This window comes from Patiria miniata, unplaced genomic scaffold (genome assembly GCF_015706575.1).
Source record: "Patiria miniata isolate m_02_andy unplaced genomic scaffold, ASM1570657v1 HiC_scaffold_5, whole genome shotgun sequence".
NCBI lineage: Eukaryota > Metazoa > Echinodermata > Asteroidea > Valvatida > Asterinidae > Patiria > Patiria miniata.
The window spans coordinates 41,050,127-41,070,077 of record NW_024037072.1 but is presented as its reverse complement, the minus strand read 5'-3'; the positions used below and the strand labels follow the sequence as shown (position 1 = coordinate 41,070,077).

At 41.6% G+C, this 19,951-nt stretch overlaps 1 protein-coding gene across 1 annotated transcript; it reads left to right on the top strand.

Annotated features, from left to right (window-relative positions):
• The first annotated feature begins 75 nt into the window (after positions 1–75).
• On the top strand, positions 76–19,519 carry LOC119742126 (UPF0394 inner membrane protein YeeE-like). Its single transcript, XM_038218157.1, has 8 exons — positions 76–699; positions 7,492–7,733; positions 8,271–8,319; positions 12,277–12,379; positions 15,122–15,297; positions 16,016–16,185; positions 17,802–17,953; positions 19,055–19,519. Exons 1-8 carry the CDS (start codon positions 381–383, stop codon positions 19,173–19,175), a joined length of 1,332 nt encoding a protein of 443 aa, XP_038074085.1. The 5' UTR covers positions 76–380; the 3' UTR covers positions 19,176–19,519.
• Positions 19,520–19,951: the final 432 nt, after the last annotated feature.

Here is a 19,951-nt window from a genome sequence, read left to right as displayed (position 1 = left end):
CCGGGGCTACCTCCAATGCGCATGCCCGGGCTCAGGCGCCCCAGGTGAAAAAAAACCTCCTGGTTCTGCATGTCTAATTAAACTCCCTTAAATACGTACGAGGTGCCTGGAAAAAAATTCCAGTTCAAGGTTGGGGTATTTTTTCCCCTTTTGGACCCCAGCTTTGTGCTTTTCTCTCTCTCTGGAAATTCTCTGATGTAATGGTTCCGTATACGGATGCTATAAAAACGGCTGTGATTGCGCCCATCCCGGCACTGCATCATCCGAGGAGAAGCTGACAACGTCAAAATACTCTTCTCATCATCACTCCCTGAAACCACTTTATAATTTTCTTGCATCATCAAATTATTTGATTCTCCTGCAAAAAAAAAAGTTGCATTATGGCGATCCCTTTTACCAACGGGCTGCACTGCCGCAAGTTCATCGCTACAGACGAGAATGATAACTCCATCTTCAAGATGGGGAGTGAGACGGCCTACGCAGCTAGTCCGCCAGTATGCGCCTGGGATGAGACCTCCCCGACCGCAGCCGCCCACGCCGAGTCTGCCCCAATTCCCCCCGGCTCTCGGGGTGGAATTGCCGCCGCTGCCTCAACGCTTGGACGCGGTGCGGGGGCGTTGTTGGGAACTTCCTTGCTTCGTATCTCTGTCTGCATCACTGCTGGGGCCATCTTCGGGTTGGCGATGGAGAAGGGGCGAGGTGAGTACTAAAACTTCACCAAGCCTTTACTTTTGCCTATTTCTTTTCCTTCCAACCTCAATTTGTGCCATCTTTAGTTTCGGCTGTGTTGCAAATTTGATATAGAACTTTATCGCAAAGATGTGTGATTTTAGTTTCAACTGAAATATATAATATCAGGCTTTAGTTTAGCCCTGGAGTTATTCTGTCATGAGCAATCGTCACATTTAATACAATTGAAATGTGGTTAATTATTTATTTATTTTAATGGACCATCGATCAATAATTTAATTTTGCACAAGAAATTTCCCCAAGACCTTCCGATCGACACCGAGATGTACGCCTAAACAGAAGTCATTATGTGAAATGTTGATTTATTAACTCCGAAGATTGAATTTTGTCATGATCTTATTTTTCTTCCGTACTTGCTTCAGATTTGGTTAAAGATTGATTTCCTTAAATTTAAAATCCAGGGAGGAATTTTCTGTAGTAAATTAATTTTAAAAAGCGGAGGAACCAAAACAAGTAGATTGCGGACAATTATGTTTGGTAATCATTGGCAACCGATGCTTCATGAATTTTGGAAGATTATAGTATCGATATTCGCCTGCATTTATTGATGACATTGGAATGAGAGATTAAATCGATCATGCTCAAAATAGACATCACAGTATCAATAACGAAAATCGATAAATTAACGCACTGCAAAAAGGTGGACAGTGTTTGTTTAATTGATGTTTCGATGACGGTCACTTTTTGCATTTTGTGTGACTCGAGTCGTTTATCAGTACAATATTACCCCGTGTGACGCAGAACCTGCCGCATCACACAAGCAAGCAGTAGCTGTGACAGGAATTGGGACAATTACCGTTAATATACCACCGTTCGAAAATATTAAGTACTATACATGTAAAAACTAAAGGAAAGAACAGTTTCCCTGAAATGCATACATGCGACATTAAACCGTCTCTTTCTTAAACTGAACTTCAATATTTTCAACCGTTTGGTATCATTTCCTTCACACGTCACGTAGTATTTCCTATGCATCCTTCAACAAAAATACAGCTGATGGCTATAACAGCAGGACAATTTCAGACGAAAAACTAAATCGACCGTGATTTTCGTTCTCGACTATTAGGCCTATATTCTTAATATAGCGGAGTCCTTACAGTTGCTCGATGTAGTGAGCGTGGAAAACTTCTTGGAAAACGCCGGCTCAATTTTTTTTCTTTCGCTTTGCAATTCGAGGAATGGGGACTGAAAAGGAGTGAATGTGTCCTGACCCCCAAACTAGAGAAAGCCCAAAGGAGGACATTGTAGTTTATTTCGGTGCGTTTTCAAGGAAAGTAGGCCTATAATACTGTGTTTGAAGCGACAACTTAGGTAGCTTTTTGGGAAGTTTGTGTTTGGAAAATTTTTTTGTATCCAGTCTTGTAAAGTTGTGACGTTTTCAGAAAATACACATTAAAAATGGAGACAGAAAACGGAGCGGAAAAACACATTGACGATTGTGTGAGATCTTTTCGGGAGGCACACCCTTAGAATCCACGTTTCGCTATCACGTACGCGCGCCTACGCTGCCTCGATCTCACACTTTCCTCCACAACGTGATCACGTTGTGAAGGAAAGTGTGAGTAGATATCGGGCGGTCACGGGCTGCAATTTTTCCTTCTGCAGGCTAGTTCAGTCATTTACCTTAAAGGTATAAAGTACATAATTTACAGCTATCCAAAAAGTAACTTACGAAATTATTGTTGAAAAAGTATACTTGGTTTACAGATACGACACTAAACTCACTGAGAAATTATTCTTTCTGGCATGCTGTCTGGTTGAAGAAAACAACAAAAGAAGGTCATTTCCAAAGATGTGTCTAAAGACGCATTTTTGGAAATTTCCGTTAGTAGTTCTTTTTTTCATTAATTCGACGAAGCCGTGAATGGGTGCGAGCAAGCGTTGACACGACGCACACTGATTTCGGGCGCAATTCAAAACATGACTCAGCACATTTGAATTGAGATCGAGATCCTAGAATATTGTTTTCTCGGAATATACAGCATTCACTGAGCTAAACCTTCATCAGGTTAGTTGTTAAGCAGCCTTCTTTAGATTTGAGCACTTTTGTTGCTTCAAACGAAAAAAAAATTGCACAAATGATACTCTACCATGCGTGAAAGGGGTTCGAACTTTACTTCTTCTTTTTCCCCCGAAGTGAATTTTCTTTCTTAAATTGTGTTTAATCAAGTCCTATTGATCAATGAAATAAATGTTACCCTATTTTCTGAGTTTTAGTTTTAGTTTTTTAAGGGAACGTCCGAAAACCATTCCGTTACCAACTGACGCGTGCGCATTATCGTCATTATTGACCATACTGGGTTGCAAGAAAAAAAGTAATTGCTAACAGGCTCGCGTACCTGGAAATCATTTACGTATCTATAAGAACCTCGCGCCCTCACATCGATTGACTGCATGTGGGGACGACCTCGAAATCCTCCGATCCCAATGCCTTTATCTCGTGCTTCTTTGTGGGATAAATACCAGAGAGGGATGAGGATAATAACAACATATCCATTTGAGGCTGTACCCTGGGCCGTTGTTAGGGTAAAAATGGTGGAGACCACGTGGCTGAGCCGATAATAATCATTTTGAGTGGGTAGTGGGAAAAGATACAAAAGAACGTAATGACATACTATAGGATGCAATATCCAGTGGCTGTCAGTCACTCCATTATATTCGCATTATACTTTGCAAAACTACGGGTTTTGTGTAGGGTTTGGCCGATATCGAGGTTGTACTGGCATGTTTCCGCCATTTTGAATTCAATTCCTATACGCAACGCGTATCAGCAACCTTCACAGTATTAACAAGCTTGGCTTTTACAGTGCACCGTCATCGTCACCGCTTGTGTACCAATATGTTGATTTTATGCAAAGGTCTATACCATAAACTTTTGTTCCGATACTAACCGAAATTATGTACCGATATATAGCCTAAATCGAAAATATTTCAACAGAATGTTGTTTTTTTATTTGACACTCACATGACTCCGTATGAGACACAAGAAAATATAAGGGGGTTCTGAGTTTTGTCTTGATTCTTGAATTATTGGTTTGTCTTGAAAATCTCACCTGATAGAAAAGTAAAACGCTGTCATAGTTGATGGACGGGAATAAAAAGAAAGAAACAAGAAAGAGGCTCAATAACAAGTATGACTTTCAGTTATGAACGCAAATAATTCCGTTGGTCATTATATTGATCATAGCTCCATTGTCATGCCGACTAGCATTTGCATAAAGGCCTAACTTCAGTGCCCCCTCCCACTCGCTATTAGTATTATAGTAGGATTCGAATCTTCAAGGCTACGCTATCCAGGGTTTGCTGTCCTTGGGAACGCCTCCCCTTCAAATTAAAAAAAGTAAGACCTTGAAACTGTCCAGCCTTCAGAGTCAGGACCAATAGGTTTTCGCCACGTCATGCACGTCGATACTTGCGCAAGAATTACACCAAATAATCGCCAGCAACGATTACATAATCGCTCTGTGCTTCGGGACCGAAGGTCGGCCCCCAATAGATCTCGCCCCACATTGTCAGGGGCTTAAACCATTCAAGGTCTACCGCTTCCGGTTTACTCAATTCTGTGAAGCGCTCGAATTTTTAGTGTAGAGGCTTATTGGTCACCAGTCATAACGCGCATGCGCAAAAACATCACGTAAAAATGACGTTGTTTATCACGTGACTGTCAGTGATTTTTAAATGCGAAAGTGCGCTTGTCAGGGTGACCGTTTTTAGCAGATTTTCTGCTAGATCTGACGGATATTTTTTGGGGGGAAAACACAGAATCTAGCAGAATTTTGTAGTGCATCTAGCAGACTTGTGGGATTTTCATCTGGTCATCCTGTTTCACACGTACACATGGAACTGTGCGTGCAGTATCAAAATTTGTCACGTGTCTTTGCTGTATTTTGTGTAATTTCTCGGTGATTTAGCAGATTTGTATTGAATCTAGCAGAATTTTTAAATGCATCCACCAGAAATTTGCGATTTGCATCTGGTCACCCTGGCGAGCGTCGCTCAATTATGACGGAGATTCGGGTTCCCTTTTTGAATAATAATTATTTGACCGAAGTTCAAAAGAAAACAATTACCCATTATAATTTGTTACTTATGGTTCCGTTATAGTTTTTAAGGTAAGAGAAAAGTCAGAGAAGATAGACGCGTGTGTGTCATGGTAACTCACCGAACAATTTATACGACCAGGTAGAAAAAAAATTCCTCTTAAGTTCTGTGTTGTCATATAGCCTAGGGTCTTTATGTCAGAAAAAGCAGTTGCCTGAATCTTGCTATTGTAAAGTAAAACCACAACCACGGGACGTTCACTCATTTTGCTTCTGAACCCTATAACTCGGTTCCGGCCCTAAATTGCGCCAATGACCGTGGCACTGCCACTTTGTTTAATTTCCCGAACAGGACCCATTTCCCATCAAGGTTATTAATACCTCTCGCAACAGGTAGCCAGATTATTTTGTTCATGGAAAGGGTACGGCATACGTTTTAGGATTGTCAACAGTGCGAGCTTTGAGGATATTTCAAATCGTAGGTCTATACGACTGTAAAAAAAAATGTCCTAAAGGCTGGCCACTGCTATTGGTCAATGAATGGTTAACCCCAAAAGATAATTGAACCGATAATCGTTTTATTATTCATAATGATTATGATACAATGATGAACATGCAGAAATCCGAATTTGGAATTGTATGGTCACACTCAAACGGCGGCTCTCCAAAGGTATTTTGTGACTCTGAAATGCAAATTGATTTTTGATGTGCTCCGAGATAGACCTCACAAGCTATAAGTAATTTTACTAATTTTGTTGCATTACATATTGGTTTTTCTGATTTTTCTTTTTCCCGGACCGTGCCCAGAATGTGACCTTGGAAAGACGCTCTTTAACTTCGTGCTAACTTAACTTGAGGGTCCAATGATCTATCTCGAAAATCACAGCTCGCAATTATGTCACTTCAGAACGCTTTTTGTCAACACGGAACCTGCGTCACACACGGAACTGCTATCGCGCTATAGACTTTGGAAACACTTCAGTGCAGTTTGCACAAGCTTTACGAAGTCACGTTCTCGCTACCGGCCGGCGGGCACGATACCAATTTTAGCCTATCAGAGTCCCGGTTGGTATACAAGACTCGTCCTTGGCACCCTAGATTTTATTTTTGGCATTTAATCCTTCCCTTTTTACACAATTATGAACGGTAAAATGAACTCTTTTTTTCACGGAAAAAAGGCTTCTTCTACACTCCGACACCACGTTTTAACTCGTAGGGATACAATAAATACCTTGAAAATAGCGTTATTTCCCTCTCGTAACTCATGGTAAGAATTGTAATGATTTATGCTGCCCTAACAGAGTTTGAAAGAAATAGATCATGTTCAAAAGACAGGACGTACTAAAGCATATACAACACGCGGGACATTATTGATTGCAGCAACTGGAGTTAGGTACTGTAGGCCAGTTCGCGCCTGTTCACAGAAATAGAAATCGCGGGCTTTGAATAGCTCAAGCCGAGGGATTACCCTTCTGTACTCCATACGTCTACAACCACCGTCCCAATATACACTGTAATCCCCACAAGGGATTAGACATGTTGCTATAAATAGTATAGGCCTTGTAGAATTGGCGATCATTCCATAGAAATTGGGCATATATAGAAATCCCCCGCGCCTTAACCGCCACCACCATTTAGCAATGGCTTTGTCGCACGTAGGTTGTTCATTTGTAAGAAAGAAAACAAAAATGACGCCGTTGGCTTTTGTCGCTGGTTGATCTCGAGGGGGTCGGTAGCACCTGTCTCGAGGCACAGTGTTAAGTCCAAGGTCTATTGTCGGAGAGCTCAAAGGCCTGGCGAGTGGCACGTGCGCGCTCGAGTCCTGCGAGGCCTGAACAGGGCAGTGTGAAAAACCACGTCCTTGTGGTGTACGTATTCACAGCAAAACTTAGTTTGGTGATTTGTACGTACCTCCCTTTGTACAACCGCCGCGGCGTAACACTGTGTAATAAAAGGCCAAGGTTGGAGCATAGCCTTGCTCTATGGTTGGAGCTTATAATACCGGCGTCCCGTCACTCCACTCTGATCTAAAGCACCGATTCAGTGCGCCAAAACTTGTGCCAACAACAGAAGTTCAGGGTAATAATCTGAGCGGGAAATAGACGAAAATAAAATAGGCTTGCTTCGCTTTCAATGTTTCTGGATGCTGGAAACAAAACCTCCACAATTCCCGGGAATTAACTATTTCCAGATATTTCCCAGTTAAATTTGAACGAAAAAAAAAAAATTGGTTAAATGCGTAAGTGGAACTTTCCAAACCGGAAACTTCAGGCAAAAAAAGTGGGTCAAAACAGTCATAGTATACCTAAAGGAAAGTTTAGCCATCCAAAAATCTCTTACGAAAGTCACGTTTTGTGGTTGGACACATGGGCGTCGCCAGGATTTTTTCTAAAGGGGGCAATACACATTTTCACCCAAAACATCCCGGTGCTTTTCCAGCATATTCTCAGTTTATCATTTTTTCGAGGGTGGGCAGGGGGACACAAATTTTGTCCACCCTACCACCTCAACTTCTAAATTAACAGTAATATGACTAAGCACCTTTTTTTTCTTCTTTTTTTTTTAAGTTTTTTTTGCTTTTTCCGGGGGGAGGGGGGGGGGGGGGGGGAAGCGCCCCTCATTACTACGCGTTGTGAATATTAAGGCATGACTGATTGAACAAGCTTATTATGACCGTTTCCGTTGTTCCCTCTCACGGCAGTATTTGAGCCCCTTCTCATCCGAAACCAGATGGACTTCAGCTCGAATGTGATGCTCAAGATGTTCATGGCCGCCGTCTCGGCAGTTCTCGTCTCCATGTCGGCCCTCTCTGTGCTGCCAACCACTAGCCAGAGGTTCCAGCTGGCGAGGGATAACTTTATCTGCCGGTTGAGTGCCAAGGGCGTGGCGGCCTCAGTTATCGGGGGAACTTTGCTGGGCATCGGGATGACCATCGGAGGCGCTGTAAGTGGGACAAGATCTTGACTCAAATGATTAACTTGTTTTTGGTTTTTCGTGAACCGAGACAGTAAATACCCTTGCTTCGCTAGGTTTAAATGCGTAAAAAGAAATCATGTGTCACTTTATAAGTAAGGTTTAATAGGAGCGTTCGTGGAAACAGCTTGGGTTTGTGTAAAAGCTTGGGAAAAACTCCTTTGGGTGATAAGAAGGTGGTTAAGAGAAGAACCTGGTGTTTCAATCAGCATGTGCTAATCTCTTAAAATTAAGTAGCATCTCCTCCCAAATTTAAGTTCACCAAGGTAATCGGTGCATACTGTATACTACGTAAAAACAACCTTCTATAGCCCTCAAAGAGACGGTGTCTGTGCGATTGTAAAAAAAAAATACAACTAACTAAAGCAATTCAGACTCGAAGAGAAGGCATTGACTGTACTTTCGATGGATTCATTCAAACCAGACACTTGTATATACCTTTTCCCAAGCCAGAATGAAACGTTCTATAAATATTACAGAATTTGTATCTCTTGTTTGTCTATATAGTGCCCCGGTGCTGTCCTTGTCCAGATAGGTGCAGGAGTGTCCAATGCAGGTAAGTTCTAACACGGTGACAAAGAAGTCAACCATAGTGCCGCTTGCCTAAATGCATGGACAAGCCAACAAATAACGCAGTCAGCTACCGACCGATTAACCTAACACAAACAAACTGACGTGTAAGAAAACCCCAGAGTTACGATTCAAATGTCTAAACCCATGTATCAACAATCCATTCACACCTGAATGTCCCACCCACCATCGAGCCAATCAAGCAAACCCAAATGACAAACGAGTAATAATCAACCAACTAACCAATTAACAAATCAGCTAACCAACCAAACATCATCTAATCGACAATCTCTCTATAACTGACAGAGGCAAATGCCAAGTTGTTTTCTAAACACAACATTCTCTTATGCAGGGAAAACACAATACAGGTTCTTTCATAACACTCAAGCACATTTTCCACAGCAGCTGACGGATATTGACGATCGATTGTGTTTCACGTTTTAGTAAATCAAAATGCCAAGTCAAAAGTATAAATTTGTATTTTGCAAATGAAAAGGCACAGCATCATTGGAGCACAGCAAAAAGATTCTTTCAAACCATAGAACCAACTAGACCAACGGCATTTAATTAGGCGTCTGTGGGGGGTGGGGGAATGAATTGAACTTAAATATGCTTTTGGGGGAAAATTTAATTTTCTGGCTGAGGGGATCACAAAGATTTCTGATCAATACTTAGTTTCTTTTGAATGTGTGAATTGGAGTCCAGTTAAAGGTTCAATGGCCTGTGAGATGTAATGCTGCCTGACAGGTATGACAAGCTTGTCAGCCTTATTATGTTCGTGTGAGTCACACAAGAAAATTGCTGTCAGATTCAGTATAATAACACTACACCTAACTCTTGACTGAATTGCCATCGACAAGTACACAAAGTCTTACAGAAAGTTTATATAGTGCTCTTTTGTGTTTATTTTATGTATTTTTTTTTCTAGTTAAAAATATTGGTGGTGCTGGTGTGGTGTTGGTGGGGGTGTTTGACATGGCCTTCTTACAATTCAGGAAAGTTTCAATTGATGGGCAAAAATCTGACACATACGAATGCTATAAAATGTACACAAAGATAGTAAAATGATAATTTAAAACAACAATAAATTTCCTACTTTGTCCCTTTTAGTTCTTTTCCCAATGGCGGAACATAATTGTATGCCCTCCCCAATCTTGCAGTCTACAATCCCGGCCAAAATGGTTGGGACACTTTCTGAGCCTGCCACGGTCACCCACTGCCCTGCTCACCGGGTCATGTTGTTCTCTCCAGCTGATGGAGCACACACCGCGCAATGAGAGACAACATTAAGTGGGGGCTGGGGGTTGGGGGCCCAGCGAGATTTTGCCAGGATTGTAGCTTCAGCAACCCATCAGTAATCGCATAATGAAAACTAACAGTTTTAGATAATTTGTCCTTTCAGTCTTCCGTGACCTTGCCAGTGGACTTCCTTTCATCTTGTGAAATGATTTACTCGAAATCAAAGTTGATTTTGAGGTTGCACTCAATTCATACATCACTGTTGACCTGCATTACAGTTTGAACACCATTCCAATGTCCTCGAACTGGGGCATTGACACTCAATATGTTCTTCACAGCTGTCTTAGGGTGGTGATAACATATGCACATTCAAAACCTTTGTCTGTGTACGTTAACTGTTGATTTTCAGGCTCAAATGGCCTCTTTCCACACTATTTTAACAGCCTGCCCTAAAACTAAAAATCTATATTAGTCTTTTCCATAATGTGATCAGCTTCAACAATTGGTAAAATGATGACAAACTGATTTGCTGACTGTACTCTCTTATTTTGAAACACTGAGACCAGAGACTGCTGCGATTCAGCCTGTGAAATCACTATAAGTTTGGATTGCAAATACATACTCTGGAAAAAAATCTACTCATTTGAATGAGTTTAACTCTAAAACATCTGGTCCCTGGTTTCAGTCAGGGAGTGAATTTTCATTCAAATGGAGTGACTTTTATGAAATGAGCAACATGAATATGAGCAGTGTCAGCGTCACAGTGCTGCCTGTGCACTGTAGTGACAAGCATCCCAGGCCCAACACAAATAGACCTATGCTATTTGGTACCTGGATACACTCAGTGCACCCACCCGCCCTCCAAATCCCTAGCTTTGGGTTTCAAAACCTTTTAGCTTTTTTAAAAGTAAAATCAGACTCCCGGACACAACAAAAAAAAAAAAAAATAGAGAAAGAATCAAATCCTGCTTTCATATTCCATCTTTTCATCTCTATCTTTGTTTGTGAACAAAACACACAGCAAAAGTGTTGGGCTTGATTGGTCCCAAGCCTTCACTGACAAAGCTAGTGCTGCGGTTGGGATTGCTATTCAATCTCAACAATCACAAAAAAAGTCGTCTCCCCCCTTTTGGGAAAACCAAACAGAGCAAGACAAGTGATAAGTGCACATCAAGTTGATGGTTATTATGGAACAGAATCAACAATAGGCATTGTAGCTCTCAAAGAGGTCTCTGACAAAAAGAGGGTCGTAAAATGTGTACTCAAGGTCGTAAGTGGGATAATATGCGGGGAAAACAGGGAGGGCAAGGAGGATGAGGAGCCTGTGAGTTTCATTTTTCAACACACATATTTTTTTCCCAGATACTTCGATTTCTTTCAAGTTAATACAGAGCCTGAGCACTCAGACCACATTGATAGTCATACAGGCTTCATACTACATCACAACCTTATATATTTCAGAAAATTTTCCAGATTAGCAAAAGGACTAAATTTCAAAACTGCATTTGTTGTTTGCACTTGTAAATAGGGCTAGACAATCTCATCAATTTTAAAAGCCACAGAGGACTGTATGACAAGGCCTATTCATGTTTAAATCAAACTATCGAAGATTCTGAATCTGCTCTTGTATAAACCCGGATATATACTCCCCCCCCCCCCTCCCCCACCCATTGTCACAAATCATGTCATGAAAGCCTCGGGCAATTATCATTTGCCAAGATCCAGTTCTTGCTAAAGTTCTACATCAAAGTCGATCCAGAGTGCAAAACCCCAGGTCCCATATATCAGGGGAGTGACGGCCGCACTTGCCCCCATTGGCATTGTCTTGCAGATGCCCCAAGGAAACTCTCCATGGCCATTCATCACTCTGCAATGTGGGTGAGCAGACAGTCAGCTGACAAGTTCACAACTTGTTTTTTCTGTCTCTCCTAGCTCATTGGCTCCTGGGCCTAACTCAAGGCCAGACGGCTAATAAAAATGGGTAAAATGAAGCTTGTCAAAATGGTTCCGGCCTTTTCAGTATATGTCGGAAATGGGAAAATTGGGGCAGGGAAAAAAAGGTGCAAACTCAATGGGAAGATCTTTGTCAGCAGCATCATAAAAATCGAAAAACATATATCATCTTATTTCATACCACATACTAGTGTTACTGACAAATACTTTTTCTTATGAAAATTCTAACGAAGGAGTCAGTCAGACAGATGATAAAATAAGTTAACTTATGCAAAAAAAAACCCAACATTATCACACATATACAAAATATGAACAACCAAAGAAAATAATGCAGAGCAAAATAAAGACGGATACAAAAAAGAGAGTAAATAATGGTTGGTGAGAAAAAAAGTGGTGGGTAGTTTGGCAAGATGCCAAGCATGGGAATGGATGTGTCACTCGATATTCAGCAAGTTGTCTGGAGATCTGGGATTATCACATTGAGTTATAATCGTTTTTAGTTATTGGTCCCAGTTCACATGACAAGTATAGAAGCAACAGCAATAAATGACTGACGTACTGACCAACCAACCTATAGTTCTGGCCAACACATGCAGCATGATGGCTTGTGTTATGACTGACAAACCAACCAACAATCCAATCAAAAATTAAAAAAGAGTTTACCTTTGTTAATCGGTAATTTTCATCTTGCAAAACTGTGATCCTTTTATTGACGCCCTGACAGTTATACCAGCTACCTTTCACATTCCAGGTTACACGCTCTTGGGCTGCATTCTCGGGGCCACTCTCTATGGACTGACCGAGCAAACAGTCTCTGGCTGGACACGACCCAAGAACCCTGCACAGAAAGTCCGGTAAATTCAATTTCAGTCAAGTATCTTTTTCTGGAGTTAAAAGACTAACTTTAAAACAGAGTAACTGCAGTTGAGTCTCTATGCCAAGAGGTGTACCGTAGTCAAGCTCATCCCACTACAGGTCCATCACAAGTTCGGTCACTTGGCATGGAAAAAAACAATGGAATGCCTCTGTCGCTCACACATCTAATGGCTTGTGACTTGAATTTTGGACTGGGTGGCTTGTCTTGGACTCGACTACAACACTAGTACCAAGTGGGCCCTAGTTTCCACAATCCATAGTTGATGAGAGTTAATTATTATTACGGACTATAGACTTTGAGTATTAGTTCCAAATTCAAAAACAATATTCTTGTTTTAACTGGCTATATAGCCCATTCAGTGGAATCCACTGGTCTCCCAGTAAAGAGAAGACAATGTAGAAGACAATGTGAAGTAATTACAGTTTTAGACCAGGGCGGAAAACCCCGAGAAGACTATTCTGAGAAAAACCTACAGGACGGAAAACCCAGTCCACATTTTGGCCCAGGCAGGAATCGAACCCGGGTCACAGCGTTGGAAAGTGAGGGAAGTACCACATTAAATGCCAACTTGACTCCCCTACAGATACCCAACTACACAGATGCCTAACTCAAATAGCCTTTCACTGTCCAGTTGTATTTTGAGAATAATTGGTTTCTTTGAAAGCTAACAAAGATCAAGTATCAAAAGACTCATATAGCAAAAGAAAAAAGAAAGAAAACAATTTCATAATTTCTAAGCAAAGCAAAAATTAGCTTGGAACCATTTATGTTAAAGAAAAAAAAGTTTAAATTAAAAATTCATAAATACCTGAGATGGTTTACCCATTCCTATTGGTCGAGGGCCTGTCTAGTGGGTGGTCTTAAACTGCCGTTAAAACACAGATCAGTGATTTTTAAAACCAGTCGCAAGACTCTGCACTCCCTGTCACATGTGCGTAAAATAGCATCACACATCCGTCTACTACAAACGGGTGCCGGAGAACCACTGATGTGGTCCCCATATAAGGAGAATGACATATTGAGCAAACCCCGCATGTGATGCGCACCATTGAAGTGGCCTGAACATAGAGTAAAACCGGCTAGGGGTCTGGTCTCCGATAGTGGCCCTCACCTTCTTCCCGGGCCATTATCGGCAACCAGTTCCCTAACCAGTTTTAAACCAGACTATATTGTTCCCTTAGTAGTTGTCTAACTTTCCTGGACTTGAACACATTACTTGATGTAGTGATCATGCATGGATGCTATACAGTACATTCAAAAGATATGCAACACTCCCACTTTTAACAACTGTTCTGCTCGTCCCTAATTTTCCTTGACCACCATGAACCCTCATCGTAACTGAACCACAGCTGCACACCCCCAGAAAAAAAAAAATAATAATATAAAAAAAAGCAGCAATATATGCCATCCCCGCAAAATAGGTCACATGAAACCAGCAGTCATTGCACTTGACATAATGGGAAGAATCGTGGACAGTTCCCACAAGTATAATGCATTTTTTTCTCGCACTTATTGCAAACGAGTCCTGTTCCATTTTTTTTTACTCGGACCGTCCATGACACGCTACTGTGGGGCAGAAATTCAAGTCATTAGTTTCACAAGATTAAACACTGAAGATGCTAGTGGGAAAATGTCAAGGATGTCCACATCGCCTTTCTAGAGAGACAGAGGGAGAAAGAAAGATGGACAAAAAAACTATGGCTGAAGGTTTTTACTGTGCTTGACTTGCTGCCTGATGAACAGATGGCAAAAAGTCTTCTTCTTTTTTGATGTGCAGGCATAGATGCAAACTGGTTTAGTGAGACTGGAGTATTATTCAAATTGGGGGAAATTATGATGCCAACCATTCCTTATTCGAGGGGCGTAAATCCCGGAGGGGGGGGGGGGGTATATATCACCCGACTTTTTGACTGGGTGGGATGGGCTATTGAATCATCCCCCCACTTTTTCGTGGTGAGAAACCAACGAAACGCGTATTTTTTTTAACTTCCCAACAACAAAAATGTATTCAATAGCACTGAAAAATGAAAGGAGAAAAAAGCAAAAAAAGCTTAAAATGCGCTGTTTTGATGTAAGCGCAAGTATACTTAAAGATGTAAATCTGTATCATTAGCAGCGCCCCCTAGTATGATGTGGTGTCAATTCCCCCCCCCCCCCTCCAATTTTCACGGCCAGGCATTTTTTGGATTTTGGCCATCCCCCATTCCCCAACTCGCTGTCACAGATTTACGCCACTGCCTTATTCAACATCGTTGGGTGCTCAGGCAGTTTTAGTTGGTACAAGAAGCAAATTAACGCAGCAATTTGGGGCGGTATGTAACAATTAAAAGCAACTCTATGCTGCTTTAAAAATGTTGTTGAAACGTTTTATCTTCACGCAGTTTGCCACAAAATGATGCACTATCATAATAAAAAAGTTAAAAAGTCTTACCAACCTAATCCTTTTAATTGCAAGGGTAGGAAGTTAACATTTCTCTTGCAGGCATTCAACCGAGGATGCTCATCCCCTGTTCCAGAAAACAAACAAAAAAAGAGAAAAATCTTTCATCTGAGAATATTAGTGGTAAAATCTTAGTCAAAACTGTCATTTTAAATGTTATTTTTTTGTGTACATTAGGAGCAATGAGTAAAGCTTGCTTCTCCGGGTAGATTCCTTGCCATTCTGGAAAAAGGAAAGCGAAAATATACAGATGAACTGATTGTCTTTACTTTGTAACAGGATTGATGAGATCGTGGGTCTGCCCTTCTGGAAGGTAGCTCTCCCGTTTGGCATTGCCTTGGCAATGTTTGTCTACTTCCTGGAGGTGGTGGTGCCTTGGACCTCCGATCTGACCGTGCCCAATCAGAGCGAGGCCTCCCTGTTTGCACTTCGAAGCTGGCTGCCTTCAATCTCTGGTGGGTAGGAATGAAAAGAGAAGGACTCAAACTTTTTCATGATAGATGAAAACTTGGGTCTATCACTGGAAGTTTTTAGCAGTGGCACTAAATGCTTGGGGCTATGGGTGGGTGGAGGGTGGAGGGGGGGGGGCATGCCCCGCTTTGGGCCCATAGTTCCTGCTGAAACTATGACCAAACCCATGTTGAGAGCCCCCCCCTCCCAGTAAAAGAGGCCACACAGGACCCTTCAACTTTAATAAGCAGTGGTGGAATAAGAATGTACACTAGTTGAAATGAAGATATTTAACCCTGGGTTCTCTGCCACTTGTACCTGTTTCTTGCTAGTTAAGGGCTTTGTGTACAAAGTGGCTTTGTGTTTTTCCTATTGTAACTTTGCATAAAGCATGCCTTGAACATGGGTGAACACGCTTGCAATGTAATAATAGCCAATGTTACAATGTCCTTGCTTCAAGGTGGTCACAGGGGAAATAACAATCTGGCAGCATGCCAGATTCCTGAATTTCTGCTTTCTGGCTCGATTCAACAAAAGTTTAAATCGATTTACTGTATAATATATAAATACCAGATTGTGTATTCATGAATTTGTTCTTTAATGTCCAGATCCTGAAGTTTGACCTTCTGGCTCAGTTCAACAAAGATGTAAATTGATTTATTGATTGCAGATCAATAACAGGTTGGGATCCTTATATTATATTTGTCATGTTCTGTTGTCCAGGGGCTTTAATTGGCTGTATGCAGATTCCGATTGTTCTTGCAATGGGACAGACCATGGGTGGAAGTGGCAGTTACTGCACAATGGCTGCGCAATTGATTCCAACGGGGACCCTGCGTAATGTCTCACCGTACCTCCTGAGGACCAAGTATGGCCTGAACAACTGGTGGTCGGTAAGCAAAGACCCCCCCCCCCCCCCCCCCCCCGGGTTGAAGAAAAGAGTTTCAATCATGCAAATTAAAAGTCAATAAAAAGACAACTAAGTCACATGGGATAAGCAGCAACTAATGAATGTCTTTAGTGCCTTTCATACTTTCACAGAGATTTCGCGAACGGTGAACCCCTTTCTCACTTTAGCAAGAATCCCCCCCGGCTTTTACATGGGGTCAAGTGCTCTACATGGGTAAAATCCAGCCCTGGTCAGGACCAGGGTTGAGACTCTGTACCCGGGTAGAGAAAATCCATAATCTACAGCTGACCCCATTGGCGGAACCAGGGGGTGTGAAGGGGGCGCCCATCCCCCGGCAGTGACAGAAATTTTCTCAAATTAGGCAATTTCTTACTTGAGAGAGCCCTTCCGCCCCCACCCCCCACCTCCCCCCCCCCCCCAGTAATCTCTGGATCCACCCTTGGACCCATGTTCACACTGCTATAAGTGTAGATGGCATGCCTTGCCTACCCCTGTGTGACGGGACCTGGTCCTGCTTACGGTAGACTCGTGTTGATTTCAACACGGGTAGGTGAGACAATAGTGTGCAAAGGCCTTTTTCAACGGTTCATTTGACCAGAGACTCTTGACTTGATACTGGCTGACTCAGGGTGATGATTTGTGATGACTCGACTAATATGTGCGGTTGAGTTCTTAACTTTTTACCTGGAGTAACAAAAACCACAAGAATATTAGCTATAGATTCTGAGGGCTATGTTATCCTGGCAATCAAATGCAGTAATTTCTTCAATTTGTCTCATGAAATATAATTTTTTTTACGGATATGCACACAAATGAAGTTGCTGGCTTGAGATGCAAAAACTGACCAGAAAAACTGACCATATTTCAAAGTGTTGGAAATACATGTACATGTTCTATTTTGGAAGAAAAAAAAAACCTGTCCTACTTTCACTTTCATGGAATACAGTAGGCTTTAAAACGCAATATTTAGATACGCTTTCATAGGTTTCCACTCTCAGAAAACTGAATGGACGCATACGGACAAAAGGGATATAAAAACTTGGCCACAAGCAATTCCTGCCATGCCAATACAATTGAAAAGAAAGTATCAGGGGTAACTGCATGATGTTAGGAGTTAACCTTCTCTTGCTATTAGTCATCGATGTGTGAAAAGTAAAGGATCAGTGAACAGCCAGGCTAATTTCTCATTCACAATTGACAGTATAAAGTCTGAATTTTGCCACCCCCCCCCCCCCATCCGGCATAAAAAGCTGTAATAGGCTACTGATCTAAACGTTCTGTACTGTTCTCTGTTTGAAACACTTTGTGTTTATTGCTTGATTCCTTGGCCAAATTAAACGTTTCTCAGGCATGTTGTTCATTAATATAAACATCTTGCTATCAGTCAATCAGACAAAAAATCAAATCAAATCAAAAGTCAAATCACAAATCAAGCACAAGTCACATTGCAATTCAAATCACAAGTCCATCTTATGGATGTACTTTCTGTGCAAATTTCAAGTTTAACCCTGAAAAATGGTGTGTTTTTTTTACAATAGTAGCAATACAAATTCAAAAGTGACTATCTTTTGGATTGCTAATTTTTAATTTTTTTTGCAGATTGCGTATGGTTGTGCAGCCATAGCCGGAGCAGTCTTCTCCGCCAGTATGGCTGGGGCTTTGGGCGACACTGAAGGAGTTTCTGCACTGCATGCTTTCCTGGGTGGCATCATCATGGTCTACGGCTCACGTCTGGCTGGCGGATGCACTAGGTAAGGTTGGAAGAGAGAGTTGGGTTTTCTAGGGGAGATCGTCTGAGCTGCTCAAGCAGGCTGACTGGCCAGGTGCCCCTGTTATTAAAATTCTTAAATGCTGCTCAGTGATGCTTTTTTCCTGAACTCTGAGCAACTTGCCTAGACTTGAGAGGAATTCGCTAGATAGACAGTCTTGTTTTATCTGCCGGCACCGCCAATTTATACCAGCGCAGCGCAGTTCGTTACATGTAATTAGAATAGTACACGCATATTGGGATCGATGATGCAAGTACCGTTCCTGCACACTGGTATGTGGTATGACGTATCGCGGTGCGGCGTGCAGCGGGCGAATAAATCACCCAATTACCGACTGGATTTCAAGTCTACAATTTGCCTGTAATTTATCACTGCAGTATCCGTGGCAGATCTGAGATTTTTCACTGACTTAGGTGTAGAAGTCAAGACATAAAGTCTTCTCTACTCCAAGGAATCTTAAGCCTGAAATAATCGTTAGAGTAACCATAAGGAAATTTTTTTGGGGAAAATTTGACAGTTTTGGGGGAAAAATGTGACTTTTTTTACAATCATCAAACAGAAGTTGGTGGTTGGCCTCCCTTTGGCATACAACGACAAGAGCCATAGACTGATCCTTAAGCCCCGCCTCATGTTATGACCTTTGACCAATCACAGCCTTGATTAACCCTAACAGAACTCAACCCATCAAACCCCAACAACACGTATTGTTGTCTGGATGGGTACAGTACCCCTAAACTGACAGTCTTTTACATTGGGTTGGCACACCTCCAGAAACTAAGTCAGAAATATGTGTGCACAGTTTTCCATATGGTGTTGGAATTTGCCAGGATGGGTATGGTTCCTAGTAAATCATGCTAGGGAGTTAGTGTTAACGTTGGACATGGATGTACAAACGTCCAACATACATGCATGAGTGCATGATGCGCACAGGTGAAACATGCTGTGAGGCATGCATAGGAGATGTGGACGTGTTGTTTCCCAAACGATAGTGGGTGGGGTTTAATGTATCAGTCTATTCTTACGAAAGGACACATTCTAATCAACTTTTTTCCTTCTCTTTTTTGCTTCTTTTTTTGTGTGCAGTGGTCATGGAATGTCCGGCATGGGTACTCTCTGTCTGTTTTCTTTCGCCGCCGTTCCCGCCATGTTTGTGGGAGGAATCGGAACGCTGGCTACCATGAAGTTGACTGGACTTGTGAATTGAGTAAAGAAAATGGCAAAGCTCTCTGATATTTGTTGGAATTTTCATCCCCCCCCCCCAAAAAAAAGCAAGGTCCCAATTTTTGGAAATGTTAAACAGAAAATATAGCTTGGAAAAATTAATGCGTTCAGCAGTAACCAGGTTAAGCTGTAATCATCTCATGACTTTTCAGCTGTTGACCTACATTTGCTAAAGCAAGTATTTTCTACGCCTGGCAGCTTTCGGAGCTTAGTGCCTTCGTGAAATTGGTCTGTTGAGTGCTGACAGAAATGTTTAGGTGATGAAAAAAAAAATGGGTAGATTTACCTCATGTATTCAGTAGAAATTATGGACTACAATTATGCAAACAAAAATCAAGCAAAGACTAGCCAAATTCACTACTGCCTGATGTTTAAAATTTGTTAGAAATGGGCATGGTCTGAGTGCATCATCCGATGAAAACATCTATTCATTTGCACACCAGTTTTCATCGGTTGCTATGTGATACCACTCAGCACTCCAGACTCAAAAACCATTGAGCTTCAAGAACATAGGTCTGGGAGCTAGATAAGGAAATAAAAAAAGACATCCTGGATGACCGCGTCCACCTATTCCAACAAAGATCAAGATTTATGGATATGTTGCATATAAGGGTGATGAAAACAGGAATGAGGTATTGTGATCTTACTGATCATTACAAAAAGTTGGGAAAAGTTGTTTGTTGAATCACAATTTTTGTGTGCTGTTATTTCATCAAGCACATCATCTTGGGGCAATCTGCATCTCACATCAAAATGTTG

Coding starts and splice junctions, on each gene's coding strand:
- LOC119742126 (XM_038218157.1), top strand. CDS start 381: ATGGCGATCCCTTTTACCAACGGGCTGCACTGCCGCAAGTTCATCGCT. Junction 8,320..12,276: donor TGCAGGAGTGTCCAATGCAG/GTAAGTTCTAAC, acceptor TTCACATTCCAG/GTTACACGCTCTTGGGCTGC. Junction 16,186..17,801: donor GCCTGAACAACTGGTGGTCG/GTAAGCAAAGAC, acceptor TTTTTTTTGCAG/ATTGCGTATGGTTGTGCAGC.